Source organism: Odontesthes bonariensis, chromosome 20 (genome assembly GCF_027942865.1).
Source record: "Odontesthes bonariensis isolate fOdoBon6 chromosome 20, fOdoBon6.hap1, whole genome shotgun sequence".
NCBI lineage: Eukaryota > Metazoa > Chordata > Actinopteri > Atheriniformes > Atherinopsidae > Odontesthes > Odontesthes bonariensis.
This window is the reverse complement of record NC_134525.1, coordinates 304,387-323,689: the sequence shown is the minus strand read 5'-3', so window position 1 is coordinate 323,689 and position 19,303 is coordinate 304,387. Positions and strand designations below refer to the sequence as shown.

The 19,303-nt window shown below is 46.9% G+C and overlaps 1 protein-coding gene across 1 annotated transcript; it reads left to right on the top strand.

Annotated features, from left to right (window-relative positions):
* The first annotated feature begins 1,700 nt into the window (after positions 1 to 1,700).
* On the top strand, positions 1,701 to 18,963 carry galnt11 (UDP-N-acetyl-alpha-D-galactosamine:polypeptide N-acetylgalactosaminyltransferase 11 (GalNAc-T11)). The gene is made up of 11 exons (XM_075452674.1): positions 1,701 to 1,951; positions 2,090 to 2,213; positions 4,221 to 4,387; positions 6,073 to 6,198; positions 15,857 to 16,106; positions 16,314 to 16,431; positions 16,587 to 16,739; positions 17,539 to 17,754; positions 17,836 to 17,940; positions 18,087 to 18,224; positions 18,420 to 18,963. Exons 1-11 carry the CDS (start codon positions 1,729 to 1,731, stop codon positions 18,549 to 18,551), a joined length of 1,752 nt encoding a protein of 583 aa, XP_075308789.1. The 5' UTR covers positions 1,701 to 1,728; the 3' UTR covers positions 18,552 to 18,963.
* Positions 18,964 to 19,303: the final 340 nt, after the last annotated feature.

Sequence of the window (19,303 nt, the reverse complement as noted above, 5' to 3'; positions counted from 1 at the left end):
CTACATACTGCATACTACATACTACATACTGCATACTACATACTACATACTGCATACTGCATACTACATACTACATACTACATACTGCATACTACATACTGCATACTGCATACTACATACTGCATACTGCATACTGCATACTACATACTGCATACTGCATACTACATACTACATACTGCATACTGCAAACTGCATACTGCATACTGCATACTACATACTACACACTGCATACTGCATACTACATACTACATACTACATACTGCATACTGCATACTACACACTGCATACTGCATACTACACACTACATACTGCATACTACATACTACATACTCCATACTACATACTGCATACTACATACTACATACTGCATACTACATACTACATACTGCATACTGCATACTACATACTGCATACTGCATACTACATACTGCATACTGCATACTACATACTGCATACTACATACTACATACTGCATACTGCATACTACATACTGCATACTAGATACTACATACTGCATACTGCATACTACATACTACATACTACATACTACATACTGCATACTACATACTGCATACTAGATACTGCATACTAGATACTACATACTGCATACTGCATACTACATACTACATACTGCATACTACATACTGCATACTACATACTACATACTGCATACTACATACTGCATACTAGATACTACATACTGCATACTAGATACTACATACTGCATACTGCATACTACATACTACATACTGCATACTACATACTGCATACTACATACTACATACTGCATACTACATACTGCATACTACATACTGCATACTACATACTGCATCCTAAACACTGCATACTGCATACTCCATACTACATACTGATCGATCAGACCGTATGCAGAGTGTTTACCCACAATGCATTTCGCTCCTGCCCGAGCCGAAATCAGCCGGCCTGAAGCTGATTTCCCTTAAGCTCTAAACTCTGTAAACTTTAACAACATTTGAAACATTTTCAGGCGAGAAAGTAGTCGTTTAGATCCCCAACGTGTTGAAAACCTGACAAAATACCGGCTGTTTACAATTTTGTTCCCACGAATTCGGCGCTACTAAAGCTAGCCGCAGTGAGCAACGCACTTCCTGTTATTTTCACAAAATAAAATACCCGTTGCCTTTTATCATAGGGAAAGCCATTACCATACAATTGGTGCTTTTGTTTTGAAAACAGGAAGTGAACCTACCCTCGTCGTAGCTAGCCTGAAACTGCCGTTTTGACAGGAAATGACGATCGGCGACGTCACGTTACGTTGCATCTTGGGTAGTTTGAGTATGAGTAGTAACCTCATGATGCATACCCAACATTTAGGAGAATCTAGTTTTCATCCGGGAACTTAAAAAAAGTTAAAGTTAGTAGGAGAAGTAGGAGAAGTAGGAGAAGTATGCGGTTTTGAACACAGCCTCTGTGTTTCTGTGGCTAACTAGTGGTTAGCATGTATCAGCGTAGACTCTGTTTCTGTGGCTAACTAGCGGTTAGCATGTAGCAGCGTAGCCTCTGTGAGGCTAAACTAAACTAAAGTCTGGAATGTGACTTTAATCTGTGTGGAGGGGGGGGGGGCGGGGCCTGTAGCTGCAGGTGGGCTCACGCCTGATGACATCATCAGCTTCCTGATCTCACAGCCTCCCCGTGGCCTCTCTCTCTCTCTGCAGCTCTGTGATGTGAGGCCATGCCCGCTCGGCCGCCATGGCCAGTCTCACGCTGCGGTACTTCTGTTACGGCTGCCTCGTCACCTCGGCCACCTGGTCCGTCCTCCTCTTCCTGTACTTCTCTCTGGGGGCGGAGCCTGGCCGCGGCAGGACGCCCCTGCAGCACCGCAGCCAGCCAATCACCAGAGGGCTGTCGGGCCAGAGGGGGGGGCGTCGCCCTCTGCCGGCCAACAAGGGGGCGGAGCTGTCACCGGAGATGGGTAAGTGTTGTGTTATCCAAGGGAACAAGGATGTAACAGGTAGTTGTCTGCTGGGAACACTGAGACACCACAGAGGTGTTTTAAAGGTGATGCAGTCAGATCATGTGACCTGTGAACACTCGTTCTGTCTCTCTGCAGGGATGATATTCAATGAAGCCGACCAGGAGGTCCGGGACACCGGCTACCACCGCCACGCCTTCAATGTCCTGATCTCCACCCGCCTGGGGCACCACAGGGAGCTGCCGGACACCAGAGACCCCCAGTAAGTGGCTAAAGTCCCGGTGCTAAAGCCCCGGCCCCTCGGTGCTAAAGCCCCGACCCGTCGGTGCTAAAGCCCCGGCCCGTCGGTGCTAAAGCCCCGGCCTGTCGGTGCTAAAGCCCCGGCCCGTCGGTTCTAAAGCCCCGGCCCCTCGCCCCGGCCCGTCGGTTCTAAAGCCCCGGCCCCTCGCCCCGGCCCGTCGGTGCTAAAGCCCGGTGCTAAAGCCTGGTGCTAAAGCCCCGGCCCATCGGTGCTAAAGCCCGGTGCTAAAGCCCGGTGCCAAAGCCCCGACCCGTCGGTGCCAAAGCCCGGTGCTAAAGCCCGGTGCCAAAGCCCCGACCCGTCGGTGCCAAAGCCCCGGCCCGTCGGTGCTAAAGCCCGGTGCTAAAGCCCGGTGCCAAAGCCCCGACCCGTCGGTGCCAAAGCCCCGGCCCGTCGGTTCTAAAGCCCCGGCCCGTCGGTTCTAAAGCCCCGGCCCGTCGGTGCTAAAGCCCCGGCCCGTCGGTTCTAAAGCCCCGGCCCCTCGGTGCTAAAGCCCCGACCCGTCGGTGCTAAAGCCCCGGCCCGTCGGTGCTAAAGCCCCGGCCCGTCGGTTCTAAAGCCCCGGCCCCTCGGTGCTAAAGCCCCGACCCGTCGGTGCTAAAGCCCCGGCCCCTCGGTGCTAAAGCCCCGACCCGTCGGTGCTAAAGCCCCGGCCCGTCGGTGCTAAAGCCCGGTGCCAAAGCCCCGACCCGTCGGTGCTAAAGCCCCGGCCCGTCGGTTCTAAAGCCCCGGCCCCTCGGTGCTAAAGCCCCGACCCGTCGGTGCTAAAGCCCCGGCCCGTCGGTGCTAAAGCCCCGGCCCCTCGGTGCTAAAGCCCCGACCCCTCGGTGCTAAAGCCCCGACCCGTCGGTGCTAAAGCCCCGGCCCCTCGGTGCTAAAGCCCCGGCCCGTCGGTTCTAAAGCCCCGGCCCCTCGGTGCTAAAGCCCCGACCCGTCGGTGCTAAAGCCCCGGCCCCTCGGTGCTAAAGCCCCGACCCCTCGGTGCTAAAGCCCCGACCCGTCGGTGCTAAAGCCCCGGCCCCTCGGTGCTAAAGCCCCGGCCCGTCGGTTCTAAAGCCCCGGCCCCTCGGTGCTAAAGCCCCGACCCGTCGGTGCTAAAGCCCCGGCCCGTCGGTTCTAAAGCCCCGGCCCCTCGCCCCGGCCCGTCGGTGCTAAAGCCCGGTGCTAAAGCCCGGTGCTAAAGCCCGGTGCTAAAGCCTGGTGCTAAAGCCCCGGGCCATCGGTTCTAAAGCCCCGGGCCGTCGGTTCTAAAGCCCCGGGCCGTCGGTTCTAAAGCCCCGGCCCCTCGGTGCTAAAGCCCCGGCCCGTCGGTGCTAAAGCCCGGTGCTAAAGCCCCGGCCCGTCGGTGCTAAAGCCTGGTGCTAAAGCCCGGTGCTAAAGCCCGGTGCTAAAGCCCCGGCCCGTCGGTGCTAAAGCCTGGTGCTAAAGCCCGGTGCTAAAGCCCCGGCCCATCGGTGCTAAAGCCTGGTGCTAAAGCCAGGTGCTAAAGCCCGGTGCTAAAGTCCCGGCCCATCGGTGCTAAAGCCCAGTGCTAAAGCCCCGGCCCCTCGGTGCTAAAGCCCCGGCCCCTCGGTGCTAAAGCCCCGGCCCCTCGGTGCTAAAGCCCCGGCCCGTCGGTGCTAAAGCCCGGTGCTAAAGCCCCGGCCCGTCGGTGCTAAAGCCTGGTGCTAAAGCCCGGTGCTAAAGCCCGGTGCTAAAGCCCCGGCCCGTCGGTGCTAAAGCCTGGTGCTAAAGCCCGGTGCTAAAGCCCCGGCCCATCGGTGCTAAAGCCTGGTGCTAAAGCCAGGTGCTAAAGCCCGGTGCTAAAGTCCCGGCCCATCGGTGCTAAAGCCCAGTGCTAAAGCCCCGGCCCCTCGGTGCTAAAGCCCCGGCCCCTCGGTGCTAAAGCCCCGGCCCCTCGGTGCTAAAGCCCCGGCCCCTCGGTGCTAAAGCCCCGGCTCAGGTACCCTCTCTGTTTCTGCCCCCCAGGTGTCGGGACAGGTCGTATCCTCTGGCTCTGCCCTCTGCCAGCGTGGTGATCTGCTTCTTCAACGAGGCGCTGTCCGCCCTGCTGAGGACGGTCCACAGCGTCCTGGACCGAACGCCGGCCTACCTGCTGCACGAGATTGTCCTGGTGGACGACCACAGCGAGCTGGGTAAGGGAACAAAGATGAACTGTGATGAACTTTGACCTGTGCTGTGATGAACTTTGACCTGTGTGGTGATGAACTGTGATGAACTTTGACCTGTGTGGTGATGAACTTTGACCTGTGTGGTGATGAACTGTGATGAACTTTGACCTGTGTGGTGATGAACTGTGATGAACTTTGACCTGTGTGGTGATGAACTTTGACCTGTGTGGTGATGAACTGTGATGAACTTTGACCTGTGTGGTGATGAACTGTGATGAACTTTGACCTGTGTGGTGATGAACTTTGACCTGTGTGGTGATGAACTTTGACCTGTGTGGTGATGAACTTTGACCTGTGTGGTGATGAACTTTGACCTGTGTGGTGATGAACTGTGATGAACTTTGACCTGTGTGGTGATGAACTGTGATGAACTTTGACCTGTGTGGTGATGAACTTTGACCTGTGTGGTGATGAACTGTGATGAACTTTGACCTGTGTGGTGATGAACTTTGACCTGTGTGGTGATGAACTTTGACCTGTGTGGTGATGAACTTTGACCTGTGTGGTGATGAACTTTGACCTGTGTGGTGATGAACTGTGATGAACTTTGACCTTTGTGGTGATGAACTTTGACCTGTGTGGTGATGAACTGTGATGAACTTTGACCTGTGTGGTGATGAACTTTGACCTGTGTGGTGATGAACTTTGACCTGTGTGGTGATGAACTTTGACCTGTGTGGTGATGAACTGTGATGAACTTTGACCTGTGTGGTGATGAACTGTGATGAACTTTGACCTGTGTGGTGATGAACTTTGACCTGTGTGGTGATGAACTTTGACCTGTGTGGTGATGAACTTTGACCTGTGTGGTGATGAACTGTGATGAACTTTGACCTTTGTGGTGATGAACTTTGACCTGTGTGCTGATGAACTTTGACCTTTGTGGTGATGAACTTTGACCTGTGTGGTGATGAACTTTGACCTGTGTGGTGATGAACTTTGACCTGTGTGGTGATGAACTTTGACCTTTGTGGTGATGAACTTTGACCTGTGCTGTGATGAACTTTGACCTGTGTGGTGATGAACTTTGACCTTTGTGGTGATGAACTTTGACCTTTGTGGTGATGAACTTTGACCTGTGCTGTGCTGAACTTTGACCTGTGCGGTGATGAACTTTGACCTTTGTGGTGATGAACTTTGACCTGTGCGGTGATGAACTTTGACCTGTGCGGTGATGAACTTTGACCTTTGTGGTGATGAACTTTGACCTGTGCTGTGATGAACTTTGACCTGTGATGAACTTTGACCTTTGTGGTGATGAACTTTGACCTGTGATTAACTTTGACCTGTGCGGTGATGAACTTTGACCTGTGATGAACTTTGACCTTTGTGGTGATGAACTTTGACCTTTGTGGTGATGAACTTTGACCTGTGCTGTGCTGAACTTTGACCTGTGCGGTGATGAACTTTGACCTTTGTGGTGATGAACTTTGACCTGTGCGGTGATGAACTTTGACCTGTGCGGTGATGAACTTTGACCTTTGTGGTGATGAACTTTGACCTGTGCTGTGATGAACTTTGACCTGTGATGAACTTTGACCTGTGATTAACTTTGACCTGTGCGGTGATGAACTTTGACCTGTGATGAACTTTGACCTTTGTGGTGATGAACTTTGACCTGTGCGGTGACTCTAAATGTGCTGCTTCAGAGGAGCTGAAGGACGGGCTGGACCGGTACGTCCGGGAGGAGCTGCAGGGGAAGGTCCAACTGGTGAGGAACCAGAAGAGGGAAGGACTCATCAGAGGACGCATGATAGGAGCCTCACACGCTACTGGTACCTGAGAACTTCTCTCCTTCATCCTCGCATCCTTGTTCCCTTAAATAACTGCTCGTTACATCCTTCCATCCTTGTTCCCTTAGATAACTGCCTGTTACATCCTTCTTCCTTGTTCCCTTAAATAACTACCTGTTACATCCTTGTTCCCTTAGATAACTACCCGTTACATCCTTCCATCCTTGTTCCCTTGGATAACTACCTGTTACATCCTTCCACCCTTGTTCCCTTGGATAACTACCTGTTACATCCTTCCATCCTTGTTCCCTTAAATAACTACCTGTTACATCCTTGTTCCCTTAGATAACTACCCGTTACATCCTTCCATCCTTGTTCCCTTAGATAACTACCTGTTACATCCTTCTTCCTTGTTCCCTTAAATAACTACCTGTTACATCCTTCTTCCTTGTTCCCTTAAATAACTGTCTGTTACATCCTTGTTCCCTTGGATAACTACCCGTTACATCCTTCCACCCTTGTTCCCTTAGATAACTACCTGTTACATCCTTGTTCCCTTGGATAACTACCCGTTACATCCTTCCACCCTTGTTCCCTTATATAACTACCCGTTACATCCTTCCACCCTTATTCCCTTAGATAACTACCTGTTACTTCTTTGTTCCCTTAGATAACTACCTGTTACATCCTTGTTCCCTTGGATAACTACCCATTAATCCTTCCATCCTTGTTCCCTTAAATAAATACCTGTTACATCCTTGTTCCCTTAGATAACTACCTGTTACATCCTTCCATCCTTGTTCCCTTAAATAACTACCTGTTACATCCTTGTTCCCTTGGATAACTACCCGTTACATCCTTCCACCCTTGTTCCCTTATATAACTACCCGTTACATCCTTCCACCCTTGTTCCCTTATATAACTACCCGTTACATCCTTCCACCCTTGTTCCCTTAGATAACTACCTGTTACTTCTTTGTTCCCTTAGATAACTACCTGTTACATCCTTGTTCCCTTGGATAACTACCCATTAATCCTTCCATCCTTGTTCCCTTAAATAAATACCTGTTACATCCTTGTTCCCTTAGATAACTACCTGTTACATCCTTCCATCCTTGTTCCCTTAAATAACTACCTGTTACATCCTTGTTCCCTTGGATAACTACCCGTTACATCCTTCCACCCTTGTTCCCTTAAATAAATACCTGTTACATCCTTGTTCCCTTAGATAACTACCTGTTACATCCTTCCACCCTTGTTCCCTTAAATAACTACCTGTTACATCCTTGTTCCCTTGGATAACTACCCGTTACATCCTTCCATCCTTGTTCCCTTAAATAACTACCTGTTACATCCTTGTTCCCTTGGATAACTACCCGTTACATCCTTCCACCCATGTTCCCTTAGATAACTACCTGTTACATCCTTGTTCCTTGTTCCCTTGGATAACTACCTGTTACACCCTTGTTCCCTTAGATAACTACCTGTTACATCCTTGTTCCCTTAGATAACTACCCGTTACATCCTTCCATCCTTGTTCCCTTAAATAACTACCTGTTACATCCTTCCATCCTTGTTCCCTTAGATAACTACCTGTTACATCCTTGTTCCCTTGGATAACTACCCGTTACATCATTCTTCGTCGTTCCCTTAAATAACTACCTGTTCCATCCTTCCACCCTTGTTCCCTTAGATAACTACCCGTTACATCCTTCTTCCTTGTTCCCTTAGATAACTACCTGTTACTTCTTTGTTCCCTTAGATAACTACCTGTTACATCCTTGTTTCCTTGGATAACTACCCATTACATCCTTCCATCCTTGTTCCCTTAAATAACTACCTGTTACATCCTTGTTCCCTTGGATAACTACCCGTTACATCCTTCCACCCTTGTTCCCTTAGATAACTACCTGTTAAATCCTTGTTCCCTTGGATAACTACCCGTTACATCCTTCCACCCTCGTTCCCTTGGATAACTACCTGTTACACCCTTGTTCCCTTAGATAACTACCTGTTACATCCTTGTTCCCTTAGATAACTACCCGTTACATCATTCTTCGTCGTTCCCTTAGATAACTACCTGTTCCATCCTTCCACCCTTGTTCCCTTAGATAACTACCTGTTACATCCTTCCACCCTTGTTCCCTTAGATAATTACCCGTTACATCCTTCTTCCTTGTTCCCTTAGATAACTACCTGTTACATCCTTCCACCCTTGTTCCCTTAAATAACTACCTGTTACATCCTTCTTCCTTGTTCCCTTAGATAACTACCTGTTACATCCTTGTTCCCTTAGATAACTACCTGTTACATCCTTGTTCCCTTAGATAACTACCTATTACATCCTTGTTCCCTTGGATAACTACCCGTTACATCATTCTTCCTCGTTCCCTCAGATAACTACCTGTTCCATCCTTCCACCCTTGTTCCCTTAGATAACTACCTGTTACATCCTTCCACCCTTGTTCCCTTATATAACTACCTGTTACATCCTTCCACCCTTGTTCCCTTATATAACTACCTGTTACATCCTTCCATCCTTGTTCCCTTAGATAACTACCTGTTACATCCTTGTTCCCTTGGATAACTACCCGTTACATCATTCTTCGTCGTTCCCTTAGATAACTACCTGTTCCATCCTTCCACCCTTGTTCCCTTAGATAACTACCTGTTCCATCCTTCCACCCTTGTTCCCTTAGATAACTACCCGTTACATCCTTCTTCCTTGTTCCCTTAGATAACTACCTGTTACTTCTTTGTTCCCTTAGATAACTACCTGTTACATCCTTGTTCCCTTGGATAACTACCCATTACATCCTTCCATCCTTGTTCCCTTAAATAACTACCTGTTACATCCTTGTTCCCTTGGATAACTACCCGTTACATCCTTCCATCCTTGTTCCCTTAAATAACTACCTGTTACATCCTTGTTCCCTTGGATAACTACCCGTTACATCCTTCCACCCTTGTTCCCTTAGATAACTACCTGTTACATCCTTGTTCCCTTAGATAACTACCCGTTACATCCTTCCATCCTTGTTCCCTTAAATAACTACCTGTTACATCCTTCCATCCTTGTTCCCTTAGATAACTACCTGTTACATCCTTCTTCCTTGTTCCCTTAAATAACTGTCTGTTACATCCTTGTTCCCTTGGATAACTACCCGTTACATCCTTCCACCCTTGTTCCCTTAGATAACTACCTGTTACATCCTTGTTCCCTTGGATAACTACCCGTTACATCCTTCCACCCTTGTTCCCTTATATAACTACCCGTTACATCCTTCCACCCTTATTCCCTTAGATAACTACCTGTTACTTCTTTGTTCCCTTAGATAACTACCTGTTACATCCTTGTTCCCTTGGATAACTACCCATTAATCCTTCCATCCTTGTTCCCTTAAATAAATACCTGTTACATCCTTGTTCCCTTAGATAACTACCTGTTACATCCTTCCATCCTTGTTCCCTTAAATAACTACCTGTTACATCCTTGTTCCCTTGGATAACTACCCGTTACATCCTTCCACCCTTGTTCCCTTATATAACTACCCGTTACATCCTTCCACCCTTGTTCCCTTATATAACTACCCGTTACATCCTTCCACCCTTGTTCCCTTAGATAACTACCTGTTACTTCTTTGTTCCCTTAGATAACTACCTGTTACATCCTTGTTCCCTTGGATAACTACCCATTAATCCTTCCATCCTTGTTCCCTTAAATAAATACCTGTTACATCCTTGTTCCCTTAGATAACTACCTGTTACATCCTTCCATCCTTGTTCCCTTAAATAACTACCTGTTACATCCTTGTTCCCTTGGATAACTACCCGTTACATCCTTCCACCCTTGTTCCCTTAAATAAATACCTGTTACATCCTTGTTCCCTTAGATAACTACCTGTTACATCCTTCCACCCTTGTTCCCTTAAATAACTACCTGTTACATCCTTGTTCCCTTGGATAACTACCCGTTACATCCTTCCATCCTTGTTCCCTTAAATAACTACCTGTTACATCCTTGTTCCCTTGGATAACTACCCGTTACATCCTTCCACCCATGTTCCCTTGGATAACTACCTGTTACATCCTTGTTCCTTGTTCCCTTGGATAACTACCTGTTACACCCTTGTTCCCTTAGATAACTACCTGTTACATCCTTGTTCCCTTAGATAACTACCCGTTACATCCTTCCATCCTTGTTCCCTTAAATAACTACCTGTTACATCCTTCCATCCTTGTTCCCTTAGATAACTACCTGTTACATCCTTGTTCCCTTATATAACTACCCGTTACATCCTTCCATCCTTGTTCCCTTAAATAACTACCTGTTACATCCTTCCATCCTTGTTCCCTTAGATAACTACCTGTTACATCCTTGTTCCCTTAGATAACTACCCGTTACATCCTTCCATCCTTGTTCCCTTAAATAACTACCTGTTACATCCTTCCATCCTTGTTCCCTTAGATAACTACCTGTTACATCCTTGTTCCCTTATATAACTACCCGTTACATCCTTCCACCCTTGTTCCCTTAGATAACTACCTGTTACTTCTTTGTTCCCTTAGATAACTACCTGTTACATCCTTGTTCCCTTGGATAACTACCCATTAATCCTTCCATCCTTGTTCCCTTAAATAAATACCTGTTACATCCTTGTTCCCTTAGATAACTACCTGTTACATCCTTCCATCCTTGTTCCCTTAAATAACTACCTGTTACATCCTTGTTCCCTTGGATAACTACCCGTTACATCCTTCCACCCTTGTTCCCTTAAATAAATACCTGTTACATCCTTGTTCCCTTAGATAACTACCTGTTACATCCTTCCACCCTTGTTCCCTTAAATAACTACCTGTTACATCCTTGTTCCCTTGGATAACTACCCGTTACATCCTTCCATCCTTGTTCCCTTAAATAACTACCTGTTACATCCTTGTTCCCTTGGATAACTACCCGTTACATCCTTCCACCCATGTTCCCTTGGATAACTACCTGTTACATCCTTGTTCCTTGTTCCCTTGGATAACTACCTGTTACACCCTTGTTCCCTTAGATAACTACCTGTTACATCCTTGTTCCCTTAGATAACTACCCGTTACATCCTTCCATCCTTGTTCCCTTAAATAACTACCTGTTCCATCCTTCCACCCTTGTTCCCTTAGATAACTACCCGTTACATCCTTCTTCCTTGTTCCCTTAGATAACTACCTGTTACTTCTTTGTTCCCTTAGATAACTACCTGTTACATCCTTGTTTCCTTGGATAACTACCCATTACATCCTTCCATCCTTGTTCCCTTAAATAACTACCTGTTACATCCTTGTTCCCTTGGATAACTACCCGTTACATCCTTCCACCCTTGTTCCCTTAGATAACTACCTGTTAAATCCTTGTTCCCTTGGATAACTACCCGTTACATCCTTCCACCCTCGTTCCCTTGGATAACTACCTGTTACACCCTTGTTCCCTTAGATAACTACCTGTTACATCCTTGTTCCCTTAGATAACTACCCGTTACATCATTCTTCGTCGTTCCCTTAGATAACTACCTGTTCCATCCTTCCACCCTTGTTCCCTTAGATAACTACCTGTTACATCCTTCCACCCTTGTTCCCTTAGATAACTACCCGTTACATCCTTCTTCCTTGTTCCCTTAGATAACTACCTGTTACATCCTTCCACCCTTGTTCCCTTAAATAACTACCTGTTACATCCTTCTTCCTTGTTCCCTTAGATAACTACCTGTTACATCCTTGTTCCCTTAGATAACTACCTATTACATCCTTGTTCCCTTGGATAACTACCCGTTACATCATTCTTCCTCGTTCCCTCAGATAACTACCTGTTCCATCCTTCCACCCTTGTTCCCTTAGATAACTACCTGTTACATCCTTCCACCCTTGTTCCCTTATATAACTACCTGTTACATCCTTCCACCCTTGTTCCCTTATATAACTACCTGTTACATCCTTCCATCCTTGTTCCCTTAGATAACTACCTGTTACATCCTTGTTCCCTTGGATAACTACCCGTTACATCATTCTTCGTCGTTCCCTTAGATAACTACCTGTTCCATCCTTCCACCCTTGTTCCCTTAGATAACTACCTGTTCCATCCTTCCACCCTTGTTCCCTTAGATAACTACCCGTTACATCCTTCTTCCTTGTTCCCTTAGATAACTACCTGTTACTTCTTTGTTCCCTTAGATAACTACCTGTTACATCCTTGTTCCCTTGGATAACTACCCATTACATCCTTCCATCCTTGTTCCCTTAAATAACTACCTGTTACATCCTTGTTCCCTTGGATAACTACCCGTTACATCCTTCCATCCTTGTTCCCTTAAATAACTACCTGTTACATCCTTGTTCCCTTGGATAACTACCCGTTACATCCTTCCACCCTTGTTCCCTTAGATAACTACCTGTTAAATCCTTGTTCCCTTGGATAACTACCCGTTACATCCTTCCACCCTTGTTCCCTTAGATAACTACCTGTTACATCCTTGTTCCCTTAGATAACTACCCGTTACATCCTTCCATCCTTGTTCCCTTAAATAACTACCTGTTACATCCTTCCATCCTTGTTCCCTTAGATAACTACCTGTTACATCCTTGTTCCCTTAGATAACTACCCGTTACATCCTTGTTCCCTTGGATAACTACCCTTTACATCATTCTTCGTCGTTCCCTTAGATAACTACCTGTTCCATCCTTCCACCCTTGTTCCCTTAGATAACTACCCGTTACATCCTTCTTCCTTGTTCCCTTAGATAACTACCTGTTACATCCTTGTTCCCTTAGATAACTACCTGTTACATCCTTCCACCCTTGTTCCCTTAGATAACTACCTGTTACATCCTTCCACCCTTGTTCCCTTAGATAACTACCTGTTACATCCTTCTTCCTTGTTCCCTTAGATAACTACCTGTTATATCCTTCCACCCTTGTTCCCTTAAATAACTACCTGTTATATCCTTCCACCCTTGTTCCCTTAAATAACTACCTGTTACATCCTTCTTCCTTGTTCCCTTAGATAACTACCTGTTACATCCTTGTTCCCTTGGATAACTACCCGTTACATCATTCTTCGTCGTTCCCTTAAATAACTACCTGTTCCATCCTTCCACCCTTGTTCCCTTAGATAACTACCCGTTACATCCTTCTTCCTTGTTCCCTTAGATAACTACCTGTTACTTCTTTGTTCCCTTAGATAACTACCTGTTACATCCTTGTTTCCTTGGATAACTACCCATTACATCCTTCCATCCTTGTTCCCTTAAATAACTACCTGTTACATCCTTGTTCCCTTGGATAACTACCCGTTACATCCTTCCACCCTTGTTCCCTTAGATAACTACCTGTTAAATCCTTGTTCCCTTGGATAACTACCCGTTACATCCTTCCACCCTCGTTCCCTTGGATAACTACCTGTTACACCCTTGTTCCCTTAGATAACTACCTGTTACATCCTTGTTCCCTTAGATAACTACCCGTTACATCATTCTTCGTCGTTCCCTTAGATAACTACCTGTTCCATCCTTCCACCCTTGTTCCCTTAGATAACTACCTGTTACATCCTTCCACCCTTGTTCCCTTAGATAACTACCCGTTACATCCTTCTTCCTTGTTCCCTTAGATAACTACCTGTTACATCCTTCCACCCTTGTTCCCTTAAATAACTACCTGTTACATCCTTCTTCCTTGTTCCCTTAGATAACTACCTGTTACATCCTTGTTCCCTTAGATAACTACCTATTACATCCTTGTTCCCTTGGATAACTACCCGTTACATCATTCTTCCTCGTTCCCTCAGATAACTACCTGTTCCATCCTTCCACCCTTGTTCCCTTAGATAACTACCTGTTACATCCTTCCACCCTTGTTCCCTTATATAACTACCTGTTACATCCTTCCACCCTTGTTCCCTTATATAACTACCTGTTACATCCTTCCATCCTTGTTCCCTTAGATAACTACCTGTTACATCCTTGTTCCCTTGGATAACTACCCGTTACATCATTCTTCGTCGTTCCCTTAGATAACTACCTGTTCCATCCTTCCACCCTTGTTCCCTTAGATAACTACCTGTTCCATCCTTCCACCCTTGTTCCCTTAGATAACTACCCGTTACATCCTTCTTCCTTGTTCCCTTAGATAACTACCTGTTACTTCTTTGTTCCCTTAGATAACTACCTGTTACATCCTTGTTCCCTTGGATAACTACCCATTACATCCTTCCATCCTTGTTCCCTTAAATAACTACCTGTTACATCCTTGTTCCCTTGGATAACTACCCGTTACATCCTTCCATCCTTGTTCCCTTAAATAACTACCTGTTACATCCTTGTTCCCTTGGATAACTACCCGTTACATCCTTCCACCCTTGTTCCCTTAGATAACTACCTGTTAAATCCTTGTTCCCTTGGATAACTACCCGTTACATCCTTCCACCCTTGTTCCCTTAGATAACTACCTGTTACATCCTTGTTCCCTTAGATAACTACCCGTTACATCCTTCCATCCTTGTTCCCTTAAATAACTACCTGTTACATCCTTCCATCCTTGTTCCCTTAGATAACTACCTGTTACATCCTTGTTCCCTTAGATAACTACCTGTTACATCCTTGTTCCCTTGGATAACTACCCTTTACATCATTCTTCGTCGTTCCCTTAGATAACTACCTGTTCCATCCTTCCACCCTTGTTCCCTTAGATAACTACCCGTTACATCCTTCTTCCTTGTTCCCTTAGATAACTACCTGTTACATCCTTGTTCCCTTAGATAACTACCTGTTACATCCTTCCACCCTTGTTCCCTTAGATAACTACCTGTTACATCCTTCCACCCTTGTTCCCTTAGATAACTACCTGTTACATCCTTCTTCCTTGTTCCCTTAGATAACTACCTGTTACATCCTTGTTCCCTTAGATAACTACCTGTTACATCCTTCCACCCTTGTTCCCTTAGATAACTACCTGTTACATCCTTCCACCCTTGTTCCCTTAGATAACTACCTGTTACATCCTTCTTCCTTGTTCCCTTAGATAACTACCTGTTATATCCTTCCACCCTTGTTCCCTTAAATAACTACCTGTTACATCCTTCTTCCTTGTTCCCTTAGATAACTACCTGTTACATCCTTGTTCCCTTAGATAACTACCTGTTACATCCTTGTTCCCTTAGATAACTACCTATTACATCCTTGTTCCCTTGGATAACTACCCGTAACATCATTCTTCCTCGTTCCCTTAGATAACTACCTGTTACATCCTTCCACCCTTGTTAGCTTATATAACTACCTGTTACATCCTTCCACCCTTGTTCCCTTATATAACTACCTGTTACATCCTTCTTCCTTGTTCCCTTAGATAACTACCTGTTACACCCTCGTTCCCTTAGATAACTACCTTTTCCATCCTTCCACCCTTGTTCCCTTAGATAACTACCCGTTACATCCTTCCATCCTTGTTCCCTTAAATAACTACCTGTTACATCCTTGTTCCCTTAGATAACTACCCGTTACATCCTTCCATTCTTGTTCCCTTACATAACTACCTGTTACATCCTTGTTCCCTTGGATAACTACCCGTTACATCATTCCACCCTTGTTCCCTTAGATAACTACCCATTGCATCCTTCCACCCTTGTTCCCTGTGCACTTCCTTGCTCAGGCCACATCGTGTTTGTGTCCAGGTGAGGTCCTGGTCTTCCTGGACAGCCACTGCGAGGTGAACCAGGCCTGGCTGCAGCCTCTGCTGGCGCCCATTCAGAAGGACCGGCGCACCGTTGTGTGCCCGGTCATCGACATCATCTCCGCAGACACGCTCGCCTACTCGCCCTCCCCCATCGTCCGGGGGGGCTTCAACTGGGGGCTGCACTTCAAGTGGGACCCCGTTCCCCCCTCTGAGCTCAACGGGCCCGGGGGGGCCTCTGGACCCATCAGGTAACGGGGTGGGGACAGGCCAGATCTGTTAGAGTACCAGATCATGGTGATTCATCTAGGATGTGGGTTCTGGGTCAGCCTGGTTCTGTTGGGGTTCTGTTGGGGTACAGGATAAACTGGTTCTGTTGGGGTACAAGATAAACTGTGGTTCTGTTGGGTTCTGGGTCTCTGTGAACCGGTTCTCCCCTCCCTGCCCCCCCCCCCCAGGTCTCCCACCATGGCCGGCGGGCTTTTTGCCATGAACAGGAAGTACTTCAACGAGCTCGGCCAGTACGACGCTGGGATGGACATCTGGGGAGGGGAGAACCTGGAGATCTCCTTCAGGGTGAGGCGGGTTTTTGCTGTTGGGGTACAGGATAGGTTGGGTTTTTGCTGTTGGGGTACAGGATAGGTTGGGTTTTTGCTGTTGGGGTACAGGATAGGTTGGGTTTTTTATGCACTGACCCTCGCTCTCTGTCGGTGGATGTTTCTCTCGCTCAGATCTGGATGTGTGGCGGTCAGCTGCTCATCATCCCCTGCTCCAGAGTCGGCCATATCTTCAGGAAGCGGCGGCCCTACGGCTCCCCGGGGGGGCAGGACACCATGGCCCACAACTCCCTGCGGCTGGCGCACGTGTGGATGGACGAGTACAAGGTGCGCACCAACGTGCACACAACACAAGGCTGTGTTCGAAACAGCATACTTACATTCTGCATACTACATACTGCATACTGCATACTGCATACCGCATACTGCATACTACGTACTGCATACTACATACTGCATACTGCATACTTACTACATACTGCATACTACTTACTGCATACTACGTACTGCATACTGCATACTTACTACATACTGCATACTACATACTGCATACTACTTACTGCATACTGCATACTACATACCGCATACTGCATACTACATACTACTTACTGCATACTGCATACTACGTACTGCATACTGCATACTTACTACATACTGCATACTACGTACTGCATACTACATACTACATACTACATACTACATACTGCATACTACATACTGCATACTACATACTGCATATGTATAAAAAAGTCAGTAGGAGAAGAAGGAGAAGTATGCGGTTTCGAACAACACCAGGCTGCCCGAACATCCTCTGACATCACTTCCTGTGTCTGGTCACCATACACACCAACTCACACACAACACAGGCTGTGTTCGAAACCGCATACTACATACTGCATACTACATACTGCATAGTGCATACTGCATAGTGCATACTGCATACTGCATACTACATACTGCATACTTAATACTACATACTACATACTGCGTACTACATACTGCATACTACATACTGCATATGTATAAAAAAGTCAGAAGGAGAAGAAGGAGAAGTATGCGGTTTTGAACACAACACCAGGCTGCCCGAACATCCTCTGACATCACTTCCTGTGTCTGGTCCAATCAGGAGCAGTATCTGTCCCTGCGTCCGGAGCTGCGTGACCGCAGTTACGGTGACATCGGCGAGCGGGTGGCGCTCAGGAAGCGGCTGCAGTGTCACTCGTTCCGGTGGTACCTGGACACCGTCTACCCCGAGATGCAGACAGTCGCCAACGGCAACAAGCAGCCGCCGCCGTTCATCAACAAAGGCCTGAGGAGGCCCAAAGTCCTGCAGCGAGGACGGGTACCTGAACGTCTGTAGGTCACACCTGTGAGTACCCAGGTTCCCTCCGTGTTTATAACCCGTCTGTCTGCCATCTTCCAGCTCCGTAACCTAGCAACCGGGCACTGTCTGGTCGCCCAGGGCCGAGTGAGTCAGAAGGGAGGAGCTGTCGTCCTGCGACCATGTGACCCCCGAGAGCCGGAACAGGTCAGACAGCCACATATGTATGTTAGTTAGTTAGTTAGTTAGTTTGGTAGTTTGTGTGTTAGTTTGTTTGTTAGTTAGTTAGTTAGTTCTTTTAACTGACCATATGACCATATAGATATATTAATATATAACATGTATTAATGCAGGACTGGGCCTACGATGAGGAGGGGCAGCTGGTCCTCGCAGGTCTTCTTTGTCTGGACGTGTCGGAGGTCCGGACCTCTGATCCCCCCAGACTGATGAAGTGTCACGGCTCGGGGGGGTCGCAGCAGTGGAGCCTGGGGGTGAGATGTGCACATTAACACACACACATGCACACACACACACAGTAACACACACACACACACACACAGTAACACACACACACACACACGTGCACACACAGTAACACACACACGTGCACACACAGTAACACACACACACACACGTGCACACACAGTAACACATGATGGCGCCGTCTCTCTCTCTGTCTTTCGCAGAAGTCCAACCGGCTCTACCAGGTCTCAGTCGGTCAGTGTCTCGCCACCTCGCAGCCCGTTGGGCCCAAAGGTTACGTCTCCATGGCGATTTGTGATGCCTCGCAGACGCAGCAGTGGCAGCTGGACGGCTGAGGAGGGCGCTGCGGGACGGACGGACGAGCCGCGGTCTTCGGTTTACTTCTAAAGACAATCAGGAGGAGACTGACATTAGGTGTTTTAGTTTTGTTTCTGCAGCTCAGGAAGAGTTCAACCTGCTGATTTTATCGTCTCCGTATTTAAAACGTCGGCTTTCAGCCTGGAAGGTTTCGAGAAGCAGGACTGCAGTACTGCTCTGTGTCCAACAGGGGGAGTTTACATTTCTGCATCTGAGTTTAGGGTCCTCAGACCAGCAAAGTATTCAAATGAAGATGATTTTGACATTGTTAGATTCAGTTTTGGACCACAGGAATGTGCTGTTTCACATATCTGATCATCATCACCTGTGTTTTTAAAGTCTGTTTGTCTCATTTTGTCTTCAATAAACCGTCACCACCTGAACTTTTAACCATCGAGCTGCAGCAGTCTGTCCTCTCCATTGGTTAAGAAACACATCGGCCAGATGTTCTGATCAGAGTGGGTCGAACAGTCCTGCGGGGGGAAAAAAAGCTCATCCTTTAGTCCTCAGAGTTACCAGCAGCAGTTTAAAGTCTTTTATTGATTTGTCATTGTTTTAATATATGAACTTTGTGTCATCATTTAATATATTTACATGCAAATGGAAATATGGAATGGAAAACCTGACTAAACCTGACAGAAACCTGACTAAACCTGACAGAAAACTGACTAAACCTGACAGAAAACTGACTAATCCTAACAGAAACCTAACAGAAAACTGACTAATCCTG